Source organism: Hemitrygon akajei, chromosome 12, assembly GCF_048418815.1.
Source record: "Hemitrygon akajei chromosome 12, sHemAka1.3, whole genome shotgun sequence".
NCBI classification, from domain to species: Eukaryota; Metazoa; Chordata; class Chondrichthyes; order Myliobatiformes; family Dasyatidae; genus Hemitrygon; species Hemitrygon akajei.
This window is the reverse complement of record NC_133135.1, coordinates 16,054,659-16,077,431: the sequence shown is the minus strand read 5'-3', so window position 1 is coordinate 16,077,431 and position 22,773 is coordinate 16,054,659. Positions and strand designations below refer to the sequence as shown.

Here is a 22,773-nt window from a genome sequence, read left to right as displayed (position 1 = left end):
TTCAATTTTGTTCTGCAGTTCTTCCAGATGGTTTTCAATAAGACTCGAGACTTTTTGATATCCTTTATCACTCTCAAGCCCATACAGCATTGGAAACGTTTCAGGATTTCCTTTTGCAACATAATATTTTTTCCAAAAATTCAGTTTCCTTTTAAATCCAAGAATTCTGTCACTTGAAGTCAAAACATTTTCTCCAGGGCCTTGCAGAGACTTGTTCAATTGGTTCATATGATGAAAGGTTTCTACTAAGTAGGCTAGTTTCTGCAGCCATTCTTCATTTTCAAAGCACTCAGCAAAATCTAGCCTACTATTTTCTTAAAAGTACTGCAATTCACCTTTCAGCTCAAACACCCTGTTGTAACTTTTGCTCTGCTAAACTACTGGATTTCTGTATGTAACAGGAGATTGGTGTTCTTTGCCCAGGTTTTCAGTTAAAAAAAAACATTCTCAAGTTCACTGGACTTGTTTAATAAAGTCAACCATTTTTGTAGCATCGTCCAGAACTTTTTACATTTCATCGCAGAGTTTTTGACATCAGTGCCTCTCTGTGAAGAAAACTGTGTTTAGACAATGTCAGGATTTTCTCTTCCTCCCTCCCCCAAGAGAAACAAAATCTTTCATGGAGCAAACCATTGATGGGGCACCATCCATACAGATGCCAAAACAGTTCCACCAAGAAAGGCCTTTTGATTCCAGATATGAAGACAAAACATTAGAAAGATCTTAGCCTTTGCTTGATCCAGACAGCTCCTTGCAACAAAAAAAGTATTTTTTAATTTCACCATCATTTGCAAATCTTGCAAATGCTACAACATGAAATGTATTGGTGAAATATGTAGACTCAACAACCTGGATAGAGAAGCTGCTGTTTTTCAGCTTATCAAATAAAACCTCATCAGCATCAATTGACATGTCATCAGTATGTCAACTTACTCTGCTGTAGGAGAGTGAAACCTTTTCCTTTTCAATTTCTCGTACTGCATCCTGTCCTGGCATTTTACTACCTATAATTTTACATGCTGGCATTATTTGGTTCTCATCAACTCTGCGACTTTCCTTTCCTGGGTAATAAATTCTGCTACTAAATAACTTGCTTCCTGAACCTTTTTACTCTCTGTGACGTTATTAACAAAAGCTTTACTCTGTTTGTTTTGAGATTCCAATAGCTGTTTAAAATAATCAGCATTTTTTCTTGTGATATGGCTGTGATTTGTAGTTTCTTTTCCTCATAAATGCAGGGACATCCTCGTGACCTGCCCATCATACTACTCTTTATACTGACCACCTTTCCTCTATACTCTCAATCCTGATGCAGCATTATGACACAAAATGTCACTGTTTCACCTGCTGAGTTCCATCAGCATTTGTTTTTACTAGACACTAGAATACTACAGCACAGTACAGGCCCTTTGGCCCTTGATGCTGTGCCGACCCATATATTCCTTTAAAAAAGTACTAAACCCACACTACCCCGTAACCCTCTATTTTTCTTTCATCCATGTGCCTGTCCAAAAGGCTCTTAAATACCCCTAATGCTTTAGACTGCACCACCATCCCTAGCAAATCATTCCAGGCACCCACAACCCTCTGTGTAAAAAAAACTTACCCCTGATGTCTCTCCTAAACTTCCCTCCTTTAACTTTGTACATATGCCCTCTGGTGTTTGCTATTTGTGCCCTGGGAAACAGGTACTGGCTATCTATGCCTCTCATAATCTGTAGACCTCTATCAAGTCCCCTCTCATCCTTCTATGCTCCAGACAGAAGTCCCAGCTCTGCTAACCTTGTCTCATAAGACGTTTTCCAATCCTGGCAACATCCTGGTAAATCTCCTCTGTACCCTCTCCATAGCTTCCACGTCCTTCCTATAATGAGGTGACCAGAACTGAACACAATACTCTGAGTGTGGTCTCACCAGAGATTTGTAGAGTTGTAACATGACCTCTCTACTCTTGAACTCAATATCCCTATTAATGAAGCCTAACATCCCACAGGCTTTCTTAACTATCTTATCAACTTGTGCAGCGACCTTCAGGGATGTATGGATTTGAACCCCAAGGTCCCTCTGTTCATCCACACTCTTAAGTAACCGACCATTAACCCTGTACTCAGCCTTCTGGTTTGTCCTCCCAAAATGCATCACCTCATTTATCCGGATTGAACTCCATCTGCCACTTTTCTGCCCATCTCTGCATCCAGTCTAAATCCTCTTGTGACCTTCGACAACCTACAGCTCCATCCACAACTCCTCCAATCTCCAGCCTTCCACCTCTTCATCCAGGTCATTTACAAAAATCACAGTTTTTAGTAAGATATTTGTGATAACATTTTCAAAACAAAAAAGTAGTGCAGTAAATATTACTCAGAAACATCTTTGGGAGCTCTTCAGAGGCTGTAGAGTTACTTGCTACAGTGCACATAAAATAAAATACAATGCAAATATTTCAGACAGGTTTATTTATTAGAGAGCATTTGCTTCAGAAAAACTGAAAAGCTACAACCAAAAAGCCTTACCAAGGAGAAAACAGAACAATTACCGCTAAATAATTCTACACAAAATGTCCAGACATTGGTATTGTTTATGATACTCAAATGAAGTAAAAATGTACACTTTTTACAACATGGATTGTGATGAGGAAGGCACTATTCTGCTGCTTGTGTTTTAAACAGTTATATAGAACACAATCCATATTTTCCCAGTATTTACATTCTGTACCTTGTTTATTCATGCCTTCAGTTCCACCACTATGCTCCTTGCAAGTTGGGCACAATGCTGGGAATAACACCAATCAGACACTGGTACATAAGTTTAACTCCACCTCTAAATATACAGCAAACATCTAAAAGCTTAAAGTTCTAACACCAAATATTGAGAACCTCAGACCAGGTGTGTGTAAAATTCGAGACTTATTTAGTAGTGGTTAATTCTGAATACGCCCCCACTGTCCCATATTCCTGGAAGAGTGCAGGGATTACAGCGGCTGAAAGATCAGTAGTACCATAACAGAGATAATACAACAATGTTTTTGAGGTTCAGCACCTGATTGAACAGGAGAGTCTTCTCAGCATTTAGAAAAGAAATCAAGTTCAGACTTGGTAATACAGAAAATACAATTTTCCTGCTCCCACAGTAACTTTGAAAGGACATTGAATGTTCGCCCTTCAGATTCCAATAAGCCATTTCCTTAATTCACATTTTATACTGCTGATTAGGTAAAGATCTGAGAGGCTTTCCCTGCATTAAAGGGCTGGACATTCTTACAGCAGGTGTCTTCCAGGAGGTGTGGAAGCCATCACTAATCTGACATCTTTAAAGTCAGCCTTGTTTATATGCCCTGTCCAAATTATGGAATGGATAGCTTGAAATAAGGCTAGGGAAATAAACCTACTTTTATGTCTTCATTCTGCTGGCTTACAGGTACATAGCCAAAAGTATACCAGCTGAAGCAGAACTATGAAGGTCACTGAAATATTGCGGGCTGGGGGGGAGGAATTTGTGGGGCATGGAGCATGGTCATGGTTACTGTTTCCAATGCTCTGCCTCCCTCCCCCCATCACTATCAGGCTTGATGTAAGATCAGTCATGGTTACGTCAGCAATGATACCTTTGGAAGATTCTGGTACAATTGTCATTTACTGCTCATTTTCCCCAAAGTTGCACTGTAGTAGCCACTATTCTACATGGTTTTCTGGTTCATCATGGCAAACTGCTGTCAAACAGCATTGCCATTCTGCAAATATTTATAGAGATACAGTGTGGAGTCGGCCTTTCCGACACTTCAAGCCATGCTGTCCAGCAATCCCCTAATTTAATGCTGGCCTAATCATGGAACAATTTATAATGACCAATTAACCTACCAACCAGTACAGCTTTGGACTGTGTGAGAAAACCGGAGCATCTGGACGAAACCCACACAGTCGCAGTGAGAACATACAAACTCCTTACGAGCCGTGGTGGTAATTGAACCTGGGCTGCCTGTACTGTAAAGCACTGTGCTAACCACTACGCTACCAGGCTCCCCAATATATAGACCCCAACCATGAATAACAAGATGGATCACAGCAGAGCTTTGTGAGTAAATATCCCACCCTCTGTCCACTGATGTCTTACCACCCATTGCAAAATACAGCCAAGTGAGTCTAATAAATAGTTTTTGCTGTAACATTTTTTTTTAAAAAAGGTATGTCTCCTAATCTTAGAGGCTAGAATGTTTTCAATAGAAACAAAATACAAAGAAACTAGTGAAGGTATCTGCAAATAAAAGTTTCTCTATCACAGATCACTGTGTACAGGGATTGGGGTAGCCATACTCAAATGGCCAAATGGCAGCATGCAGTTACAAGGCTAAATATAAGGAATCTTGCTTTTGTGAAATTCAGCAGCACAATGCCCCCTCTCTGAAAACATAGCAAGTTTATAGGATAAATCATTATTTCTGATAAAAGTGCAATTAAAATGTATTTAGAAATGTAATACACTAGTCTACATAACTTTTTCAATTGGAGTTGGAAAGTGATAAAAACCTAACAATACTGTAGGTAATTTCAATCAAACCAGGCTCTCCACTGGGGAAGCTCATTTAGTTTTTAACTGCAGGTGCATGCAACCAAAAGTGCTACACAAAAACACCCACAATGGCTTCCCAGTAATGGCCAATTCTCCATAGCACATTTGTACTTGGTTTTGCAATATTATTTTTTCATGATACAAATAACTGAGGAAAAGTTTAGACTACAAATTCAAATTTACACAAAAAGGATGTACAGCATGTTGAATGTGATGTTTTCAATTCCACCACCTGTAATAAAACTGGTGCAAAATAAATACTTCAAACCCTTTTGTAACTTTTGGTCCAACCACAGAAAATGTGCAATATGTACAGCACTATCATTTATCTTACTCTGAAATTACATTACTTTTGAAACACTTTATAAAGCATCCTAGTAAAAATAGTTCTACAGGTAAAAGTTTACAAGACACAGGAGTCCCTAAAACATACCACAATTTGATTAGTAATCATGACAGAATGCCATCTACACATTTGGGATACTGTTTGTGTAAATGATTTTACTTGCTCATTTGCTCATTGATTCATGTAATTCTTGGCATTAAACCTTTACAGATTTAAGAGTCTCAGAGCAGATTTGATACGAACTGCAGTTTCCTTTTCTGAACTTACTGAGGGGGGGAAATCAAAGGGCAGTTTTTCAAAATTACAACTGATTCAGCAAAAATTGTTTCTCAATGCAGTTTTTCCAGGTTATTAGAGTAAAAACTGTTCAATTTATTTTCGGATAGATTTTTTCAAACAAAAAGTTCTGGGTAAGGAGGTAAAGTTCGCCATCTTTTTCTCTCACTGCGTGAGCTCTAATAAACTGAAATTGTTCCAGAGCAAACTCATAGAACTCATTTTCCATTTTCCAGATCTCAGACAGCTGTAGTTTAGCTATGGTTTCTTTAGTAGGCATTTTCTTCTCTGCTGTTTTTCTAAGATGAGACTTCTTTCCTGAATGAAGGGAAAGCAAAAAAAAAAGGAAAGGACAACAGAAGAGCCATTACTTTCCAATATGCAATACATTGACCAACTTTATAGGTTACACAGTAAAAGTTTTGTTAAACAGCACACAAATAAATATTGAGCCATGTCAATGGAGAGGCATTGAATTGTAGGTGGTCAGGCCAAAGCAGCAGCATTGCTGAGTGCATGGCCAGGTCAACTCCTACGTAACTACCATTTTTAATTACCAGTTCACACAAAATGCTGGAGGAACTCAGCAGGTCAAACAGCATCTAAGGAAAATAGTAAACTCAATGTTTCAGGCTGAGACCCTTCTTCAGGATGGCGGGGTGGGTGGAGATGACTGAATTAAAAGGTAGGGGGAAGTGAAAAAGGTTAGTTGAAAGGTGAAGCCAGCTGTGTGGGAAAGGTTAAAGGTTGGAGAAAAAAAAAAGATTCTGATAGGATAGCAGAGTGGACCATAGAAGAAAGGGAAGGAGGAGGTGACCAAGGGGGAAGTTATGCAGGTGAGAAATAAAAGGTCAGAATGGGAAATAGAGGAGAGGGGGAATAGAGAGGAGAATTTATTCACCAGGAGAAATCAATATTCATACCATCAGGTTAGAAGGTACTCAGACAGAATATGAGGTACTGCTCCTCCACCTTGATGGCGGCCTCATCTTAGCACAAGAGGAAACCATGGATAGACTGAGCAGAACAGGAATAGGAATAGGAATTGGGACTAAAATGTTTCGCCACCAGGGTGTTCCGCTTGTGGTGGATGGTGCAAAGGAGCCTGACGAAACCAACCCCTCATTTACAATGGGTATCACCAATATGGAGCAGACTGCATTCAGAGCACTGGACACAATAATTGACCCCAGCAGATTTGAAGGTGATGCGTAGCCTCACCTGGAATGACTGCATGGAGCTCTGAATGAAAGTGAGGGAGGAGGTGTATGGACTGCTTGCAGGGATGTGCCTAGAGGGAGGACATTCGCCCCTCCCCACCAACCTCCAGGGCAAGATATACCTGGTGAATGTCAGGGCCCAGGAAATGTTGCAGAACATAGGGCATACAAATTACATAGCTCTCTGCAAGTGGTGACATAGGTAGGCAAGGCAGTAAAACGGGCATATTTTATAATTGCCCATTGAGGACAAGAGTGGGAAGTGATGTTACTGCTGTAAAAGACACTGGTGAGATTGGTCTTGGAACATTGTATGGTTCTGGCTGACATACCACAGGAAGGATGTGACTAAACTGGAGGTGTAGAAAAGTTAGACAGGGATGTTGCCAGGACTAGAGAGCTTCATGGAGTCAAAAACATAGAGCAAAAAAATAGACCCTTTGACCTCAATTGTCTATGCTGACCAAGATATCTATGAGTTAGTTCCATTTGTCATTTGGTCCACATCCCTCTAAATCTTTTCCATCCAGGTTACTGTTAAGCATTGCGTTTTTGCACCCACCTCTACAGTTTTTGGCAGCTCGTTCCATATATGCACCATCCTCTGGGTGAAACATGTTGCCCGGAGAGTTCCTTTTAAATCTTTTCTCTCTCATCTTAGACCTATGTCATTTAGTTTTAGAAAGCCTTACCCCAAGAAAAAAAGCATTTACCATCTACCACATACATGCTCCTCGTGAAATTATAACCCTTTACGGTCCCTCTTCAGTCTCTTCAGGGAAACAAAACTCCAACCTATCAGTGTCTCCTTATTTCTCTAGCCCTCCAGTCCTGGTAACAACCTTGTGAATCTTTTCTGCACCCTTTCCAGCTTAATGGCATCCTTCCTATTGCTGGCCGACTAAAACTATGGACACTAACCTAAATGTGGTTTCACCAAGACTTGTAAATTTGGAACGTGATAAGCACTCTCCTGTACTCGATACCATGTACTCAATGAAGTACATGGCAAATGGCTTCTTCATCACTCTGGCTTGAGTTAGAAGGAAACACTGGATAGGCTGGAGCTATTTTTTCCTGCAAGAAGGACAACTGAGGTATAACCTCAGTATAATTTTGTGTATATAAAATAATGAGGGGCATGGATAAGGCAGATGGCCACAGCCTTTTCCCCACGGTAGGTGGATATAGAGCTAGAGGGCACAGGGTTAAATTAAGAGGAATAATTTAAAGGTGACTTGAGGAGCAAACTTTTCACACAAGCTGTGGCATATATGGGACAAGTTGCCAGAGGAAGTGATAAGAGGCAAGTACAGTTACAATTCTTAAAAGACATTTGGACAGGTATATGGATAGGAACAGTTTATTTAGCATGATACAGGTGAGTCAGGCCAAAAGTCTTGTTTCTGCACTTAATAACTATGGTTCAGTTACAACTTTTTCTGGTAGAACACAAGAACTGTTTAAACCACATTTCTTGAATCCTGCCCTAGAAATAAAATGGAGTATATTACTTATCAATAGCTCCAACTTCCAGTGCACAGCACTTTTTAAAATGTATCTATTCTTCATGACAGAACTTAAAGGGAAATTTTTTTAAAAAACATTGGAAATCCAAAACAAAATCAGAAATTGGTAGCAAAACTCAGTTCAGGCAGCATCTATAGAAAGAAAAACAGTTAATGTTCCAGGTCAAAGATTATCAGAAATGAGAAAGAGAAAACAAATTAACTAAGTTTTCCCTGCATCTTCTATTTTTTGTTTACAACCCAGGAGAATTGTATGTTAACAGATGATTTTAAAGATATCCAAAACAGGGTATTTAAATATACACTAAAATATGAATTTCTTTATATTAACAGAACAGTACACATCTATGCAAAAATCATTTTCTGACTAACCTGTTCGGTATAATTCTGTTGCTCCTCTAAAGAAGCGTGGCAAGACTGCCTCCAGGAGCATTATAAAGTCTTCCAATTCCTCAGTTACTCCGACGAGGAGATACTCATTAACAAGGTTGTATTTGGCTTGCTCCAAAGCCCATTTGCTTCCAACATTCCTATAATGACAAAGAGTAATGATCGCTTGTAGACTATAGACAGGAGGATTTCTGCAGATCCTCACCCACGTTAATTGCAGCTAAAACAGGACAGGTAATTAATCTTTTGCTGTCACTAGGTTACAATCTTGTTAAAAACAGAGGTGTTTAGGAAATAGGTCACAGGAGCCACTCTTTTCAACAAGGCAAATAACAAGCTTTATTTGCAGCCTTGGACCTTCAAGCCCGGTAGGTTTACTGACACTCTACCAAATGATGCCACTGATCATCAGGGAGTCTATAATCTGTACTAGTCTCAGTCAGCTGGTCTTTAGCACAGTCAGTGGAAAAGCATCAGTACATTCTACAGATTTATTATGAGAATATATCCCATGGAGAACAGCAATTTCTCAGTTTTCAAATAAAATGCAAGTTATATCCCAATGTACTTTGGAGTTGCACAAAACCTGGCCAAATTGAAAATTTGGAGATTCTTGGCTAGAAGCAAAATGATATTTAAAAAAAGGAAACTCAATGTGGACATCTCTGCAAAAAAGTAGCTGCTGGCATAGAAGTCCCAGCTGCTGCTACTACTGGTATAATCAGCCAGTTTGGCTGTACACAATATGAAATCACACACAATTGCAGTACATGTTAAAAACACTTTAAAAAGATAATCACCAGTGAAGTTGAATTTCTTTTGGATATGACCAGTACATTTTGTTTTAAAGCTAATATTTAATGATGGTCACAAGCAATTTACTATCACAGTAGCACTTTAGCTAGTCTGCAATTTTCTGCAGTCCAATGAAGCACATTTCAGCTTTCATTTTTCTAAAACTGTAGTTTCGCTTAAATGAATTATAGATCATTTTTAAAATTGTAAAGGTGATCACAGTACAGTAGCATAGTGGTTAGTGTAACAGTTTACAGCACTAGCTGCAAGATCTTGGTTCAGTTCCTGCCACTGTCTATAAGGAGTTTGTACATTCTCCTTTTGACTGTGCGGGTTTCTTCCAGTGTCTTCCCACATTGATGTATGGGTCAGTGTTAATAGGTTGTTGGCATGCTATGTTGGTGCTGGGAGCATGGCCACACTTGCAGGATTTCCCCCAGCATAACTTCCACACAAATGACACATTTCACTCTGTTTCGATGAACATGTGACAAATAAAGCTAATCTTTTAAATCATGATCAGAACCCAGCTATTAAGTCAGCTGCAACCTTAAATGTAATACCGTAGATTCCGGACTACAGAGCGCACCTGATTAAAAGCCGCTGGCTCTAATTTTAGAAATAAAATCAATTTTTTAATTATACAGGCCGCATCGGATTTTAGGCCGCACCGAATTTCCGGCGGACCGGATTTTCGGCGCACTGGATTTCCGGCGGACCGGATTTTCGGCGCACTGGATTTCCGGCGGACCGGATTTTCGGCCGCTTGTAATATGAGATATTTACACAGAAAGATATTACACGTGTTGGGCTTCAAATTCTGCCCTGTGTTCGTTTTGGAAGAGAGACAACCAACACCGGATTACAGTGCAGCGTGGCTTTATTGCAGAACGCGTTTTGCCTTCCCCTTACATTCTGCTCTTATTTATACTCCTTTTTCCCCCAAACCAAACCCTCGCTACACATATTTGGTAAGGCTAAACTTTGTTATACCTACCGGTATTTGGTAACATCGGACACGTGTCCTTATTGGCCCGATACCATTCACACACGAGTTTTACTGTTTTTTTGTTTACTGAATCGCTAGCAGTTTCGGTGCAGCAGAATCCTCAGTTTCGCTCCCTCCCTCCCTTGTACTGCTGTCTAATATCACGTGAGCCATTCCTGACCTGAAGCGGCAGTCCCAAATTAAATCTCCACCGTCTCACCATCGATTCATGTATGCCAAGATTACGCGCAGCAGCTCGATTTCCTTGTTCAACCGCCAGATTGATTGCCTTTAACTTAAAAGCTGCATCATATGCTTTTCTTCGAGTGTTTTCCATGTTGATGAGGGTGAGTACAAATGGCTGATTTACAATAATTTGTGAAGTGCGCTTGATTTATCGTACAATTTCATTGGACCTCTGTGAACTACTCATCAATTTTATTGGTCTACTGTTACGAGGCAAAATGTTTTGGCGGCATGGGAAAAAACCTTCTATTAGCCGCACCTTATTATAAGCCGCTATGTTCAATGCTGTTCAAAGCATGGGAAAAAAGTAGCGGCTTATAATCCAACATCTACGGTACATGCACCATTTAAGTGAAGGATTTAATATCAATAAATTGTTTCCCAAGCTTTACCTCTAAGCAATGAAACAATGCTGCTTGTTAAAAAATGCAGCCTCTGCACACTTTCAACATTCACAACTTAAAGGCACCTTTGGAGATTGAGACCAAAAGTTAACTTTCTCCTAGACCCTAATATATAGATCCACACAGGTTCTGAAGGACCAGTGACCTGTTTCTCTTTCCACAGATGCTTCCTGACTAGCCGATTTTCTTTGCATTTTTTGTTTTGATTTATATTTACAGCAATCGTAGTTTTTTAAAAAAATTTCAAATAGTGATTAGCTCCTTATTAAGAAAAATGATCATTTTTAATGGATATCAGACTATAAACGGTTTGAAAATTGAATCTGCTGCTGCAAATTTAGACCCTTACTGAGAACGTTACAGTATAATTTGTAAAGGACAGACCTCAGGTAGTATCTATTCAAAGGGCATTTCGTTACACTACTCAAGTGTGAATCTAGATCATACATTCTAATTCAGAATTCTGGTCTCACCTACACATTTCCGTCTAAAATTGTGAGTACGACCAACTGACCTCAGAAAGACACTACATAATGCAAAGTAAAACTTTCATCTGTTCTTTGGTTGTATCATTTTCTAAAAGACAGCAGCAGTGAATGGAGGTGACTATGGAATACAGGAACTTCTGTAGAATAGCAGTATGATATTTACCCACTCGCTCCCTCTCAATACAACACTATAGGAAATAGATGTGACAAAATTCTGAAGTATTTTGGGGCGAGACGACTTACTGGGCCTTTCACAGCCAACTACCAAAGCAACAGAATTGCAGGTCATTGCCCTGTTAAAGGCAGGAATAGAAATGGATAACCCACAATCTACAGGCTGATCTTGCTGACATCACCTAAGATACATTCCTGCAGGCACTCTTTATTATTCCTATGCTGACACAAAATGGAGAATTTACATATCAATTAATCTACCACTCTGTGTGTCTTTGGAATGGAGAAAGAAACTGGAGAAGAGAGGAAATCCACACAGATGACGCAAGGTCAGGATTGAATTTGGGTGCGTGATGCTGTGAGGCAGGTCCACCAATTTAAGTTACTCTTTAAGGTTGGTGAACAAGGTGAAAGTACATGAAAATGGGAGTAAAATAGCATGAAATAGATTGAAAGCCAGTTACAGCATGGTAGGAATGAACAAGCCCTCTTTAGGTTAGCAGTGAAACATTTAGAAAGGAGTGGTTGCATTAGACAGACACAGCATGGATTCAGAATGGGCAGGTCCTGTTTGACAAACTTGCTGGAGTTCTTTGAGAGCATAATGAGTGCAGTCGATAGAGGGGAACAGGTGGATGTCGTACACCTGGATTTCCAGAAGGCGTTTGATAAGGTGTCGCACAAGAGACTTAAAAGATATGGATGCATGGAGTTGGAGTAAGTGTATCGGCATGGATAGTGGATTGGTTAACCAATAAAAGGCAGAGAATTGGTATAAATGGGTGTTTCTCTGGTTTGCAATCAGCGGTGAGTGGGGTGCCGCAGGGGTCACTGTTGGGCCTGCATATGTTTACCATTTACATTGATGATTTGGAAGAGGGGACTGAGAGAAGCGTAGCAAAATTTGCTGATGACACTAAACTGAGTAGAAAAGCAAATTGTACAGAGGATGTGGAGTGTCTGCAGAAGGATATAGATAGGTTAAACGAGTGGGCCAAGGTCTGGCAGATGGAATACAACGTTGGTAAATGCGAGATCATCCACTTTGGAAGGAATAATAGAAGAGCAGATTATTATTTATATGGTGAAAGATTGCAGCATGCTGTTGTGCAGAGGGACTTGGGAGTGCTTGTTCATGAGTTACAAAAAGTTGGCTTGCAGGTACAACAGGTTATTAAGAAGGCAAACAGAATGTTGGCCTACATTGCTAGAGGGATTGAATTCAAGAGCAGGGAGGTCATGCCACAACTATACAGTGTACTGGTGAGGCTGCACCTGGAGTACTGCGTGTAGTTCTGGTCTCCATACGCAAGGAAGAATATACTGGCTTTGGAGGCAGTGCAGAGGAGGTTCACCAGGTTGATTCCAGGGATGAAGGGGTTAACCTATGAGGAGAAATTGAGTCGCCTGGGACTATACTCTCTTGGAATTCAGAAGAATGAGAGGGAATCTTCAAGTCAAGTCACTTTTATTGTCATTTCGACCATAACTGCTGGTACAGTGCATAGTAAAAATGAGACGACGTTTTTCAGGACCATGGTGTTACATGACACAGTACAAAAAACTAGACTGAACTACGTAATAAAAAAAACACAGAGAAAGCTACACTAGACTACAGACGACCTACACAGGACTGCATAAAGTGCACAAGAAAAGTGCAGGCATTTACAATAAATAATAAACAGGACAGTAGGGCAAGGTGTCAGTCCAGGCTTCGGGTATTGAGGAGTCTGATAGCTTGGGGGAAGAAACTGTTACATAGTCTGGTTGTGAGAGCCTGAACGCTTCGGAGCCTTTTCCCAGATAGCAGGAGGGAGAAGAGATTGTATGAAGGGTGCATGGGGTCCTTCATAATGCTGTTTCCTTTGCAGATGCAGCGTGTAGTGTAAATGTCCGTGATGGCTGGAAGAGAGACCGCGATGATCTTCTCAGCTGACCTCACTATCCGCTGCAGGGTCTTGCGATCCGAGATGGTGCAATTTCAGAACCAGGCAGTAATGCAGCTGCTCAGGATGCTCTCAATACAACCCCTGTAGAATGTGATGAGGATGGGGGGGGGGGGGGGGGGGGGGGGGGGGGGGAGAGATGTACTTTCCTCAGCCTTCGTAAAAAGTAGAGATGCTGCTGGGCTTTCTTTGTTATGGAGCTGGTGTTGAGGGACCAGGTGAGATTCTCTGTCAGGTGAACACCAAGAAATTTGGTGCTCCTAACGATCTCCACCGAGGAGCCATTGATGTTCAGTGGGGAGTGGTTGCTCCGTGCCCTCCTGAAGTCAAAAACCATCTCCTTTGTTTTGTTCACATTAAGAGACAGGTTGTTGGCTCTGCACCAGTCCGTTAGCCGCTGCACCTCCTCTCTGTAAGCTGACTCGTCGTTCTTGCTGATGAGACCCACCACGGTCATGTCATCGGTGAACTTGATGATATGGTTCGAGCTGTGTGTTGTAGCACAGTCGTTATATTGAAAGGGATAGATAAGATAGAAGTAGGAAAGTTGTTTCCAGTGGTAGGTGAGACTAGAACTAGGGGACAGTGCCTCAAGATTCATGGGAGAAGATTTAGGACGGAGATGAGGAGAAACTATTTTTCTCAGAGAGTGGTGAATCTGTGGAATTCTCTGCCCAGGGAAGCATTTGAGGCTTCTTCACCAAATATATTTAAGATACAGTTAGATGGAGCTGAGTTTACGGACAGATCAGCAATGATCTTATTGAATGGCGGGGCAGGCTCAATGGGCCGGATGGCCTACTCCTGCTCCTATTTCTTATGTTCCTATGTTAGCAGGCTGTGGCAAGAGGAATCTTGCAGGGATCAAACTTTATCAATGAATAATCTGATGATACCATAATACTGTATAACATTAATGTTAATTTTTAAGTTTGCTGATGACATTAAACTTATTGAGAATATGAGTTGTATTAAAGAACACAAGTGACAAGTTGACTGAGTGGGCAACAATCAGGTAGATGTGAGGTACAATGTGAGAACATATGAGATTGATCAACTTTATTAACAAAAACAGAAATGCTAAGCACTTTTCAAATGGTGAAAGATTTTGAGTATTGATATTCAAGGGAGTGGACTATCTTGCCCACAAGTGCGTGAATGCTGATATTCAACTGGGAAAGTTGGTGCTATGTTTGTCTTTAGTGCAAGAGGATTTGAATGTAAGAATACAGATAAATTACAAGTATACACATTTGAGAGACCACACATGGAAGTTACACGTGTAATTTTATATTTTTTCTCCTTTAGAAGATGAGAAGGGCAGTAAATATTCACAAGACTGTTTCCTGGGATGGTACGATGTAGGTCAGGGATGGAAATTCATATCAATCATAGTTGTGACAATAGTAACAAAAGTTATATACAGTAACACTGAAAATGACCCTTCTATGTTTTTCTAAGGCACACGGCAGATTTTCATATGGTCACACCAGCTGCCATAACATTCAACAGAGTCAGAGTCATGGAATGGAACAATAATGCACAAATTCAGGCCCTTTTGGCCCAATTAGTCCATGCTAATCATGGTACCCACTCATCATGAACCAGTTTCCTGTATTTGGCCCGTATTTCCCCAATCCTCCGAGTATCTATCCAAGTGCTTCTTAAATTATACTATTGTACCTGCCTTAACCACTTCCTACTACAGCTAATTCCATACACTCCACATAAAAAGGCTGCCCCTCATGTCTCTTAAACTGTTCCCCCTCTAGTTTTGAACTCTGGCAAACTCTTCTGTAGAAAAATTTACCAAGAACACTCATGGTCACGGAGACCATGATCACTCACGTCATATGACATGGCACATGATGATGACAACCCTATTTAAAAGACAATAAACCATCCATATTATCTGTGCCTCTCAATTTTAAAAGCACCTAATAAGCTGCCCCTCATTCTCCTACATTTTAAGGAATAAAGATCTAGCCTGCCCTACCCCTCTGCATAACTCAGGCCTTCTAATCCTAGCACCATCCTCATAAGTTTTCTCTGCGCTCTATCCAGTTGAACCTTGTCTTTTCTATAACAGGGAAACCCAAAACTGTACACAGTACTCAAAGTGTGGCCTCACCAAATAGTTATACAACTGCAACATAATGTCCAAACTTCTTTACTCAGTGCCCTCACTGGTGAAGAACATGTTAAATGTCTTTTTCACCAATGTGTCTACCTATGACACTGCTTTCAATAAACTAGGCCCCTGTACTTCCGAGTCGCTCCGTTCCATTATAATGGTAGTACCCCATCACCCATGGTACAAGTTTCCAAAACCTGGACATTGACAATACAAACTGATATCACCACATAGTGTGTTTTAACCTCAGACAAATACCACAACTATTTTTCTGACACTTTGTCTCAAAATAAGCTGATTCAAAACAATTCAAAGAAGTAGGCATGTAACAAAGAAATACTAAATTAATTCATATAGGGCAGTTTACAGGGTTGGGGCTCAGTGAATTCATTTTAACAGTCCGCTGGAGTGAAAATCTGAATTTTAATCTACATAGTAAGAAAAGAATCATTGATCCATTTAAACCTCCTCCCAAAATTGCTGCTACAATTCCAGAATGATTACCAACAAGAATTTATACAATGCTACTTTAACATCATTTGAAGCTCAGTTGCAACATCTTTAGTAAAAATGTTCACAAATCTATCATCTTTCTAAACATCTTTTTGCCAGCATTTCCTTACGTTCTTTCCACATCAATCTTTTCCTTAGTGTACACAAATCTTGAATTTACCAGATACCAATAAATTTGTATCTGCATCAAGCCCTTTCCTTGCCCTCCTCATTCTAAGACTGTAGAAATCACAGTTCAAACTTTACAACATAGCCTACCTGTGGAACTAATAATTCTGCAATGTAGAACAATTGGTAATCCAGATATAGCTTCAATACAGCCAGAAGAATCAGTTCTTCAGATTTGTCAATAACAGAATTATGGTTAAATATCAATGGCTTCCTACCTTAATCCAATCATGCTGATGTGAACCAAAACCCTTGCTGCCATGTTAAAGAACATTAAAAACATAAGACACACTAACAATGTGAATTTCCCACCTTATCTAGCTACATCTGCACTTATCCATCATTACTGATGCCCCTAACCTGCCATTTCACCCATAATCCCCATTGTTCTTTTGTTAGTTTAGCCCTAACCTACGGATAGCCTTCTGACCCAAGCACATTCTTATAAATTTATCTAATATCCACACAATGAAAACAGGAATTCTCAGCATCATTAATCCAGGTTGTAATTCAAACTCTATTCTTTGTAAAATGAAGTTACAATGGATTTTTTAAAACATTTTCTATAAATTAGTATATCTGTAAAGATGTAGTAAATAATGTGTCAAATAAAACATAATAAATAGCAAGAATGCACTTTATTTACATTCATTAAATTTGAAAAATACTTTTTTTCCCATTGTACCTACCAACATTCTGAGCTGTGGCCACAAAAGAAAGGAATCTGAAGCCAAAGTTTCTCTGCAGCACAATCTGACCCACCAGCTGCAACACATTCGTCAAATGTCTGGAGTGGGGGTTGGGGGGGTGCAGGGGGGAAAAAAAAGGAATTGCTTTAAGCCAACAGTAAATCAGAACGGGCAGAAATAAATACAGCCAGTCAATGCAGGACAAGCAGTATTAAGTGCTGCCAGTCAATTCAGACTTTCAAACCAATACTTCAGAAACCTGATGATGTCAAAGTCAGTACTCCAATCTGAAGACATCTTAATGCACAATCTTTAACACAATTACATTTCAACATGCTACAACAAACCACACATTGACTAAATCACTGCAGTAAATGATTATGGTACCCAAAGCCTTTCAGAATAGAATTTGATTTTTCCCCATTAACTATTTTTTAAATTAGAAAGGCTAGCTGAAAATACTTCATCAACCTGCTACTCTTTTACAAAACAACAACAGCCTTACTAAACATTTTGGTAAGATTCATTCTAATAAAATTTAGCTTAACAAATTGTTGAGTTTACTATTGTACTTCATTGGTACGAAGGAAAATCGATCACTGTCTTTGGATTACCCACAAGTCTCAGGTGTGAAAGTTCAACAATTGTGGAAAGAAGAATTATAAAGTAATTAGCATCCATTCTCAATTATTTTACCTCCACGAAGAACCATACCAAAATATCTACCCCTTTGCAAATTACACCATGACCCCATCAGTCTTCCCCTCATTGCATATCACAGAGTCTGTTCACTTTGAGGCTCCCTAGTCTGCCCTTTTGTTCCCACCCATCACAGTGCTTTCCCATGGAACCAGAGACACAATACATAGAATGGATAGTTATTTTCCAATAGTAGGAGGATCACAAAGTGGTACAGATTTATGGTGAATGGAAGGAGCTTTTAAGGGAATTTAAAGGTGAAGTGTTCTGTTTACAATCAAGAGTGGCTGATATCTGGAACTCACAGTCAAGGGGGTGGTGGAGTCAGGTATATCTCAACATTTAAGACATTTAGACAATCACTTTAACAGACATAGAAAGACACAGACTTAATGCGGACAAATGGGTTAAGTGTACATGAGCAAAAAGGTCAGCCTGGATGTGGTGGGGTGAAGGACCTGTGTCTATGATCCATGACCTGTCTTTTTCCACCATCGAGGCCCAAACAATTACTCCGGGGTGAAACATTAATTCACTTTCACTTCTTCCCATCTTGTCTCCTCATTTGGGAAACCAGAGTGGGCACGCACTTTCTGGATCACTTGTATTCAGTCTGCAGGGGTGATCAGAGCTTCTTGTTGCATGCCACTTTAATTCTCAATCTTGCTACTGTTCCAGTCTGGGCACTTTGCAATCTTCTAGAATGAAGATTGAATTTTCCAACTTCAGGTACACTTTTTTTTAATTGTTTCAGCATTATCACCTTGTGCTCCATATTATTTGATCAGTCTTAACCAATCTCCATACACCAATCTCTTACATCTAAACACAAAATACTGCAGATGCTGGGGTCAAAGATATATGCACAACACACTGGAGGAACTCAGCAGGTCGGGCAGCATCCGTGGAAACAAACAGTCAACATTTTGGGCCGAGACCCTTTGTCAGGACTGAAGAGGGAGGGGGCAGGGACTTATAAAGAAGGTGGGGGGAGGGTGGGAAGGAGAAGGCTGGTAGGTGCCTTGTGAAAAACCAGTAAGGGGAAAGATCAATGAGGTGGGGGAGGGGAAGCAGGGAGGGGATAGACAGGAAAGGTAAAGAAGGAATGTAAGGGGAAAGCACTATGGGTAGTAAAAGAGGGCGAACCATGAGGAAGGTGATAAGCAGCTGGAGGAGGATGCAGACTGAAACTGGGATGGGGGAAGGGAGAGGGAAGGAATTACCCGACATCTCATTCCTCCCTCCAATCTACTCCAGTTCTGAGAAAAAAAATTCTTGACCCATAACTTTAACTGGGTTTCTCTTTCCAGATGCTGCTTAGATGGCTGAGCTTGTGCAGCATTTTCTGATTACGGATTCCAGCATGAACAACTTTCTTTGTTTTGCCAAACCTAAAATAGTTCTACAATCTTGCTGTGAGCTAAATAGGAGTGGCCTGCTATTCATTGCAAAATGTTGCTTACTTTCAGTACAAGCAGACTGACACTTTGGATATCATATGGCCCCTTTGCATACTATGCACCAAAACGAGGATTTGTAATTGCCCCTTGTAGTCACTGCCTTGCTAGTAAACCGTTAAGCATTCCAGTTGGTTGTCCTTAAAGTGCTCAGACACAATTTATTTTCACATGAAATACACAAATGCGTAGATTAGATAAGAATGTTGATTTCACCAATTAAAGTTGCAAAACTCTTGAACTTCAAAGGCTCTCCTTCAATGCAACAATTGAAAGCGGTGGAAAAACACGGGCAACATGATTTTTCAACAGTAAATTTTTTAATTAAGGTACTAAGTATCCATCTGCATGAAATGGTGCCAGCTCACAAAAAAAAATCAATTTCTGTTGTGCTTGATTTGGAAAATTGTAGCTAATCCAAAGCAGCAACACAAAATTCTGGAGGGATTCAGCAGCTCAGGCAATGGAAAAGAATAAACATTCGACATTTTGGGCCGAGAGCCTTCCTCAGGACTGAAGGGCAAGGGAGAAGATGACAATAAAAAGGTGGAGGGGAGGGGAGGTGAAGGAGGATAGCTAGGTGATAGGTGAAGCCAGCTGGGCTGAAAGATAAAGGGCTGGAGAGGAAGGAATCTGATAGGAGAGGAGAGTAGACCTTAGGAAAAAGAGAATGGGGGGGGAAACTGAGGGAAGTGATAGGCAGATGAGAAGAGGTACGAGGGCAGAGTAGGGAACAGAAGAGCAGAGGAAATCGATATTTATGCCATCGGGTTGGAGGCCACCCAGGCGCAACATAAGGTGTTACTCTTCTACTCTGAGGGTGACTTCATTGTGGCACAAAGCAGTTCTACTTTTGGCAGATGGACCGGAGGTGCTTGATGAAGCTAAACAAGCTGAATCAGTATGGCATCATGAAGGCTACATTTTGGCAAACAAATCTGTAGACTCTGGACTCAGTGCAGGAGCAGTAAATGGGGTTAAATCACAGTTATGAAATAGGAGCACCTTATCTTAGTGCTGTACCAAGAGAGCATTACCTTCATTTTAAACCTTCATTTCAAGTTAAACCAAAATCATACTAGTAACCAGGAGAATCTAAGCTCCTCCACAACCAAGGATAAAGAGAAATTATAGTGCTAACCCAAAGTAGATTATTCCTTTATTACATCAATAGTGTAATGTGTTCAGCAGTGTGCAGATGGTCCCCATATTACACTGTCTACGTTTAAAATATTTTGATATCAGTGAAGTGCTGTGCCACATTCCTTTGTAAAGAATGACACCAAAGTTTATAAGCCATAAGCTTTATCCAGCTCTAATTATCATCAACAGCCTATTTGACTTAAGAGGGAATCTTGGCCGATTTCAGTGAAAGCCTACAGACACCTTTTGATGGACTCCTTGGGTATCATATCATCGTTTTCTATGTACCAAAATAAAGCTTTTTAAAAGTTACTGCTAGAAAACAGCTACATGATTCCAGTTTCTTGTCCTAGTTAAGCAAAGTGTTCAGCCACAATTCTATTTTCACATGAAACACAGAAATGCATAGACTAGCATAGAACATTGGTTTCACTATTTAGAACTCCAAGGCTCTTGAACAAAGTGAATGTTCTCCTTCAATGCAATATTTGAAGGTTGTGGAAAATATATGGGCAACTTGATTTTTCAACTCAAGAAATTTTCTAATTGAAGTACATATTACTTTGTACCCATTCTCGTGAAATGGCACAAGCAACTTTCATTCCGAGACTTTCTGCAGAGATGATTACTAATTTTCCAAACTCTAAATGGGAGCCTTAATGCAAGGAGTAGCATTTCCATCTCTGGCCTGGCAGATACGAGTTAATTCTAAATTGGCAGAGATTAAGTCTGGAACTTTCTGATCGATGTGACTGAACTGTTAAAAGTATAAAAGTCACAGTGCTTTCAAGCAAACCCAAATTTAATTTCCTTAATTTGTAGTAATACCCAAATGAAGCCATAAAACAAGTCATGTATTGCAAACGAAATTAAAGAAAAATATGTCAAAGTATCAGATTAAGCAAAACATAAATATCTTCGCCGTGAATGGATTTCTTCTCTTCAGAATTCCTCTTTACGCAAACAGTTGAGCAGAGAAAGCATAGCAAGCAATGATAGTTGCAATGATACAAGAAACATGATGGAAAAATTACTCTAGAAACAAATTAACTTGCAATTATAACCAGTAACATGATCAATGATACCTCTTAACTCAGTGAAATGATTTTACTTCCCTACAGCTCACTTAAACAATAAAGGAGTAGTTTCCAGGATGTCATCCCAGCAAAGGCAAAAGATAAATTTATTTTACTGCATTGCGTCATTCCCAAGGCCCAGATCAGACCTGAATTTTCAGAGATGTGATCCAGAAGATTAGAACAACATCTATCTTCAGTCAAGTGAAAACCACAGGAAGGTTGCAGAGGAGATTTACAAGGATGTTGCCTGGATTGGGGAGCATGCCTTATGAAAATAGATTGAGTGAACTTGGCCTTTTCTTCTTAGAGAAACAGAGGAGGTGTACAAGATAATGAGAGGCATTGATCGTGTGGATAGCCAGAGGCTTTTTCTCAGGGCTGAAATGGCTAGCACGAGAGGGCACAGTTTTAAGGTGCTTGTAAGGAGGTACAGAGGAGATGTCAGGGGTAAGTTTTTTTTTTAAAAACGCAGAGAGTGGCGAGTGCATGGAATGGGCTGCCAGCGACGCTGGTGGAGGCAGATACTATAGGGTCTTTTAAGAGACTCCTGGATAGGTACATGGAGCTTAGAAAAGTAGAGGGCTATGGGTAACCCTAGGTAATTTCTAAGGTAAGGACATGCTCGGCACAGCTTTGTCGGCCATAGGGCCTGTATTGTGCTGTAGGTTTTATGTTTCTAAGTAACTAAGTAAATTAAAACATTCTAACAATCAATTTTGATAACATCAAGCCACAGTATTCCACTCTTGCCCATTGTATTTAGCTTTTAAAAATATCGATCCACTATGCTACTGTAAAGATTACATTCACTGGCCTAAATAATTTTACCTTTTTATCTCCTTGTTTTCTTCTCTTTAGTCCTGGCCTGTAGTCATCACCAAAGCGTAGAAAATAGTAGTAGGACACTAATCTTTCAATCGGGTCTCGAATTACATTTACATATATGGGCTTCTTTTTCACTCCATACCTGCAAGTAATGGGTAGAAGAAATATTACATTGATAATTCAGTTTTTAATGTGAAGTAAATCTTCTGTACAATGATGAATAGAGAAACCTTCAATAGTCCTGATAGGGTATATGGGTTTCATGGTGAACAATTTTATCCTTGTGTAGTTGTACATGATCACAAAATACTACGGGTATAATCTCCAGTTGCTGCCAAATTACCTGATATTGCCTGCAGAACACTACAACTGTTATAATAGTCACCTGTTCCCAAGTGATTACAATCCAGTTCAGATTTGCTCATTATACAGCCACAATGATAAAATGTCAAAACAGTTGGGTGTCATAAATAAACAATGATTATTTAATCAAAATATCAGTAGACTGAAAACTTATTTTAAACTAGAATTTTGCATTTTCATTGAAAGTAGACCATAGGTAAGAAAATAAAACAGGCATATGCTCACTGATCAGGCAAAATAATCTTAATCTCTCATGGACAATAAATCAGGGCCACTGCAGGCATTTGTTTGAATGGCATCAATTTATAGTGCATTAGCAATACTTCCTCAAAAGT

At 39.9% G+C, this 22,773-nt stretch overlaps 1 protein-coding gene across 1 annotated transcript in view; it reads right to left on the bottom strand.

Annotated features, from left to right (window-relative positions):
- Positions 1–2,439: 2,439 nt before the first annotated feature.
- hs2st1a (heparan sulfate 2-O-sulfotransferase 1a) overlaps positions 2,440–22,773 on the bottom strand; it is a 178,006-nt gene continuing 157,672 nt past the window's right edge. Inside the window, exons 4-7 of the mRNA XM_073062623.1 lie at positions 22,079–22,217; positions 16,873–16,970; positions 8,310–8,467; positions 2,440–5,506 (exon numbers count right to left, since the gene is read on the bottom strand). Coding sequence (XP_072918724.1) covers positions 5,280–5,506; positions 8,310–8,467; positions 16,873–16,970; positions 22,079–22,217 — 622 coding nt within the window. The 3' untranslated portion in view covers positions 2,440–5,279. The remainder of the gene's footprint in view (positions 5,507–8,309; positions 8,468–16,872; positions 16,971–22,078; positions 22,218–22,773) is intronic.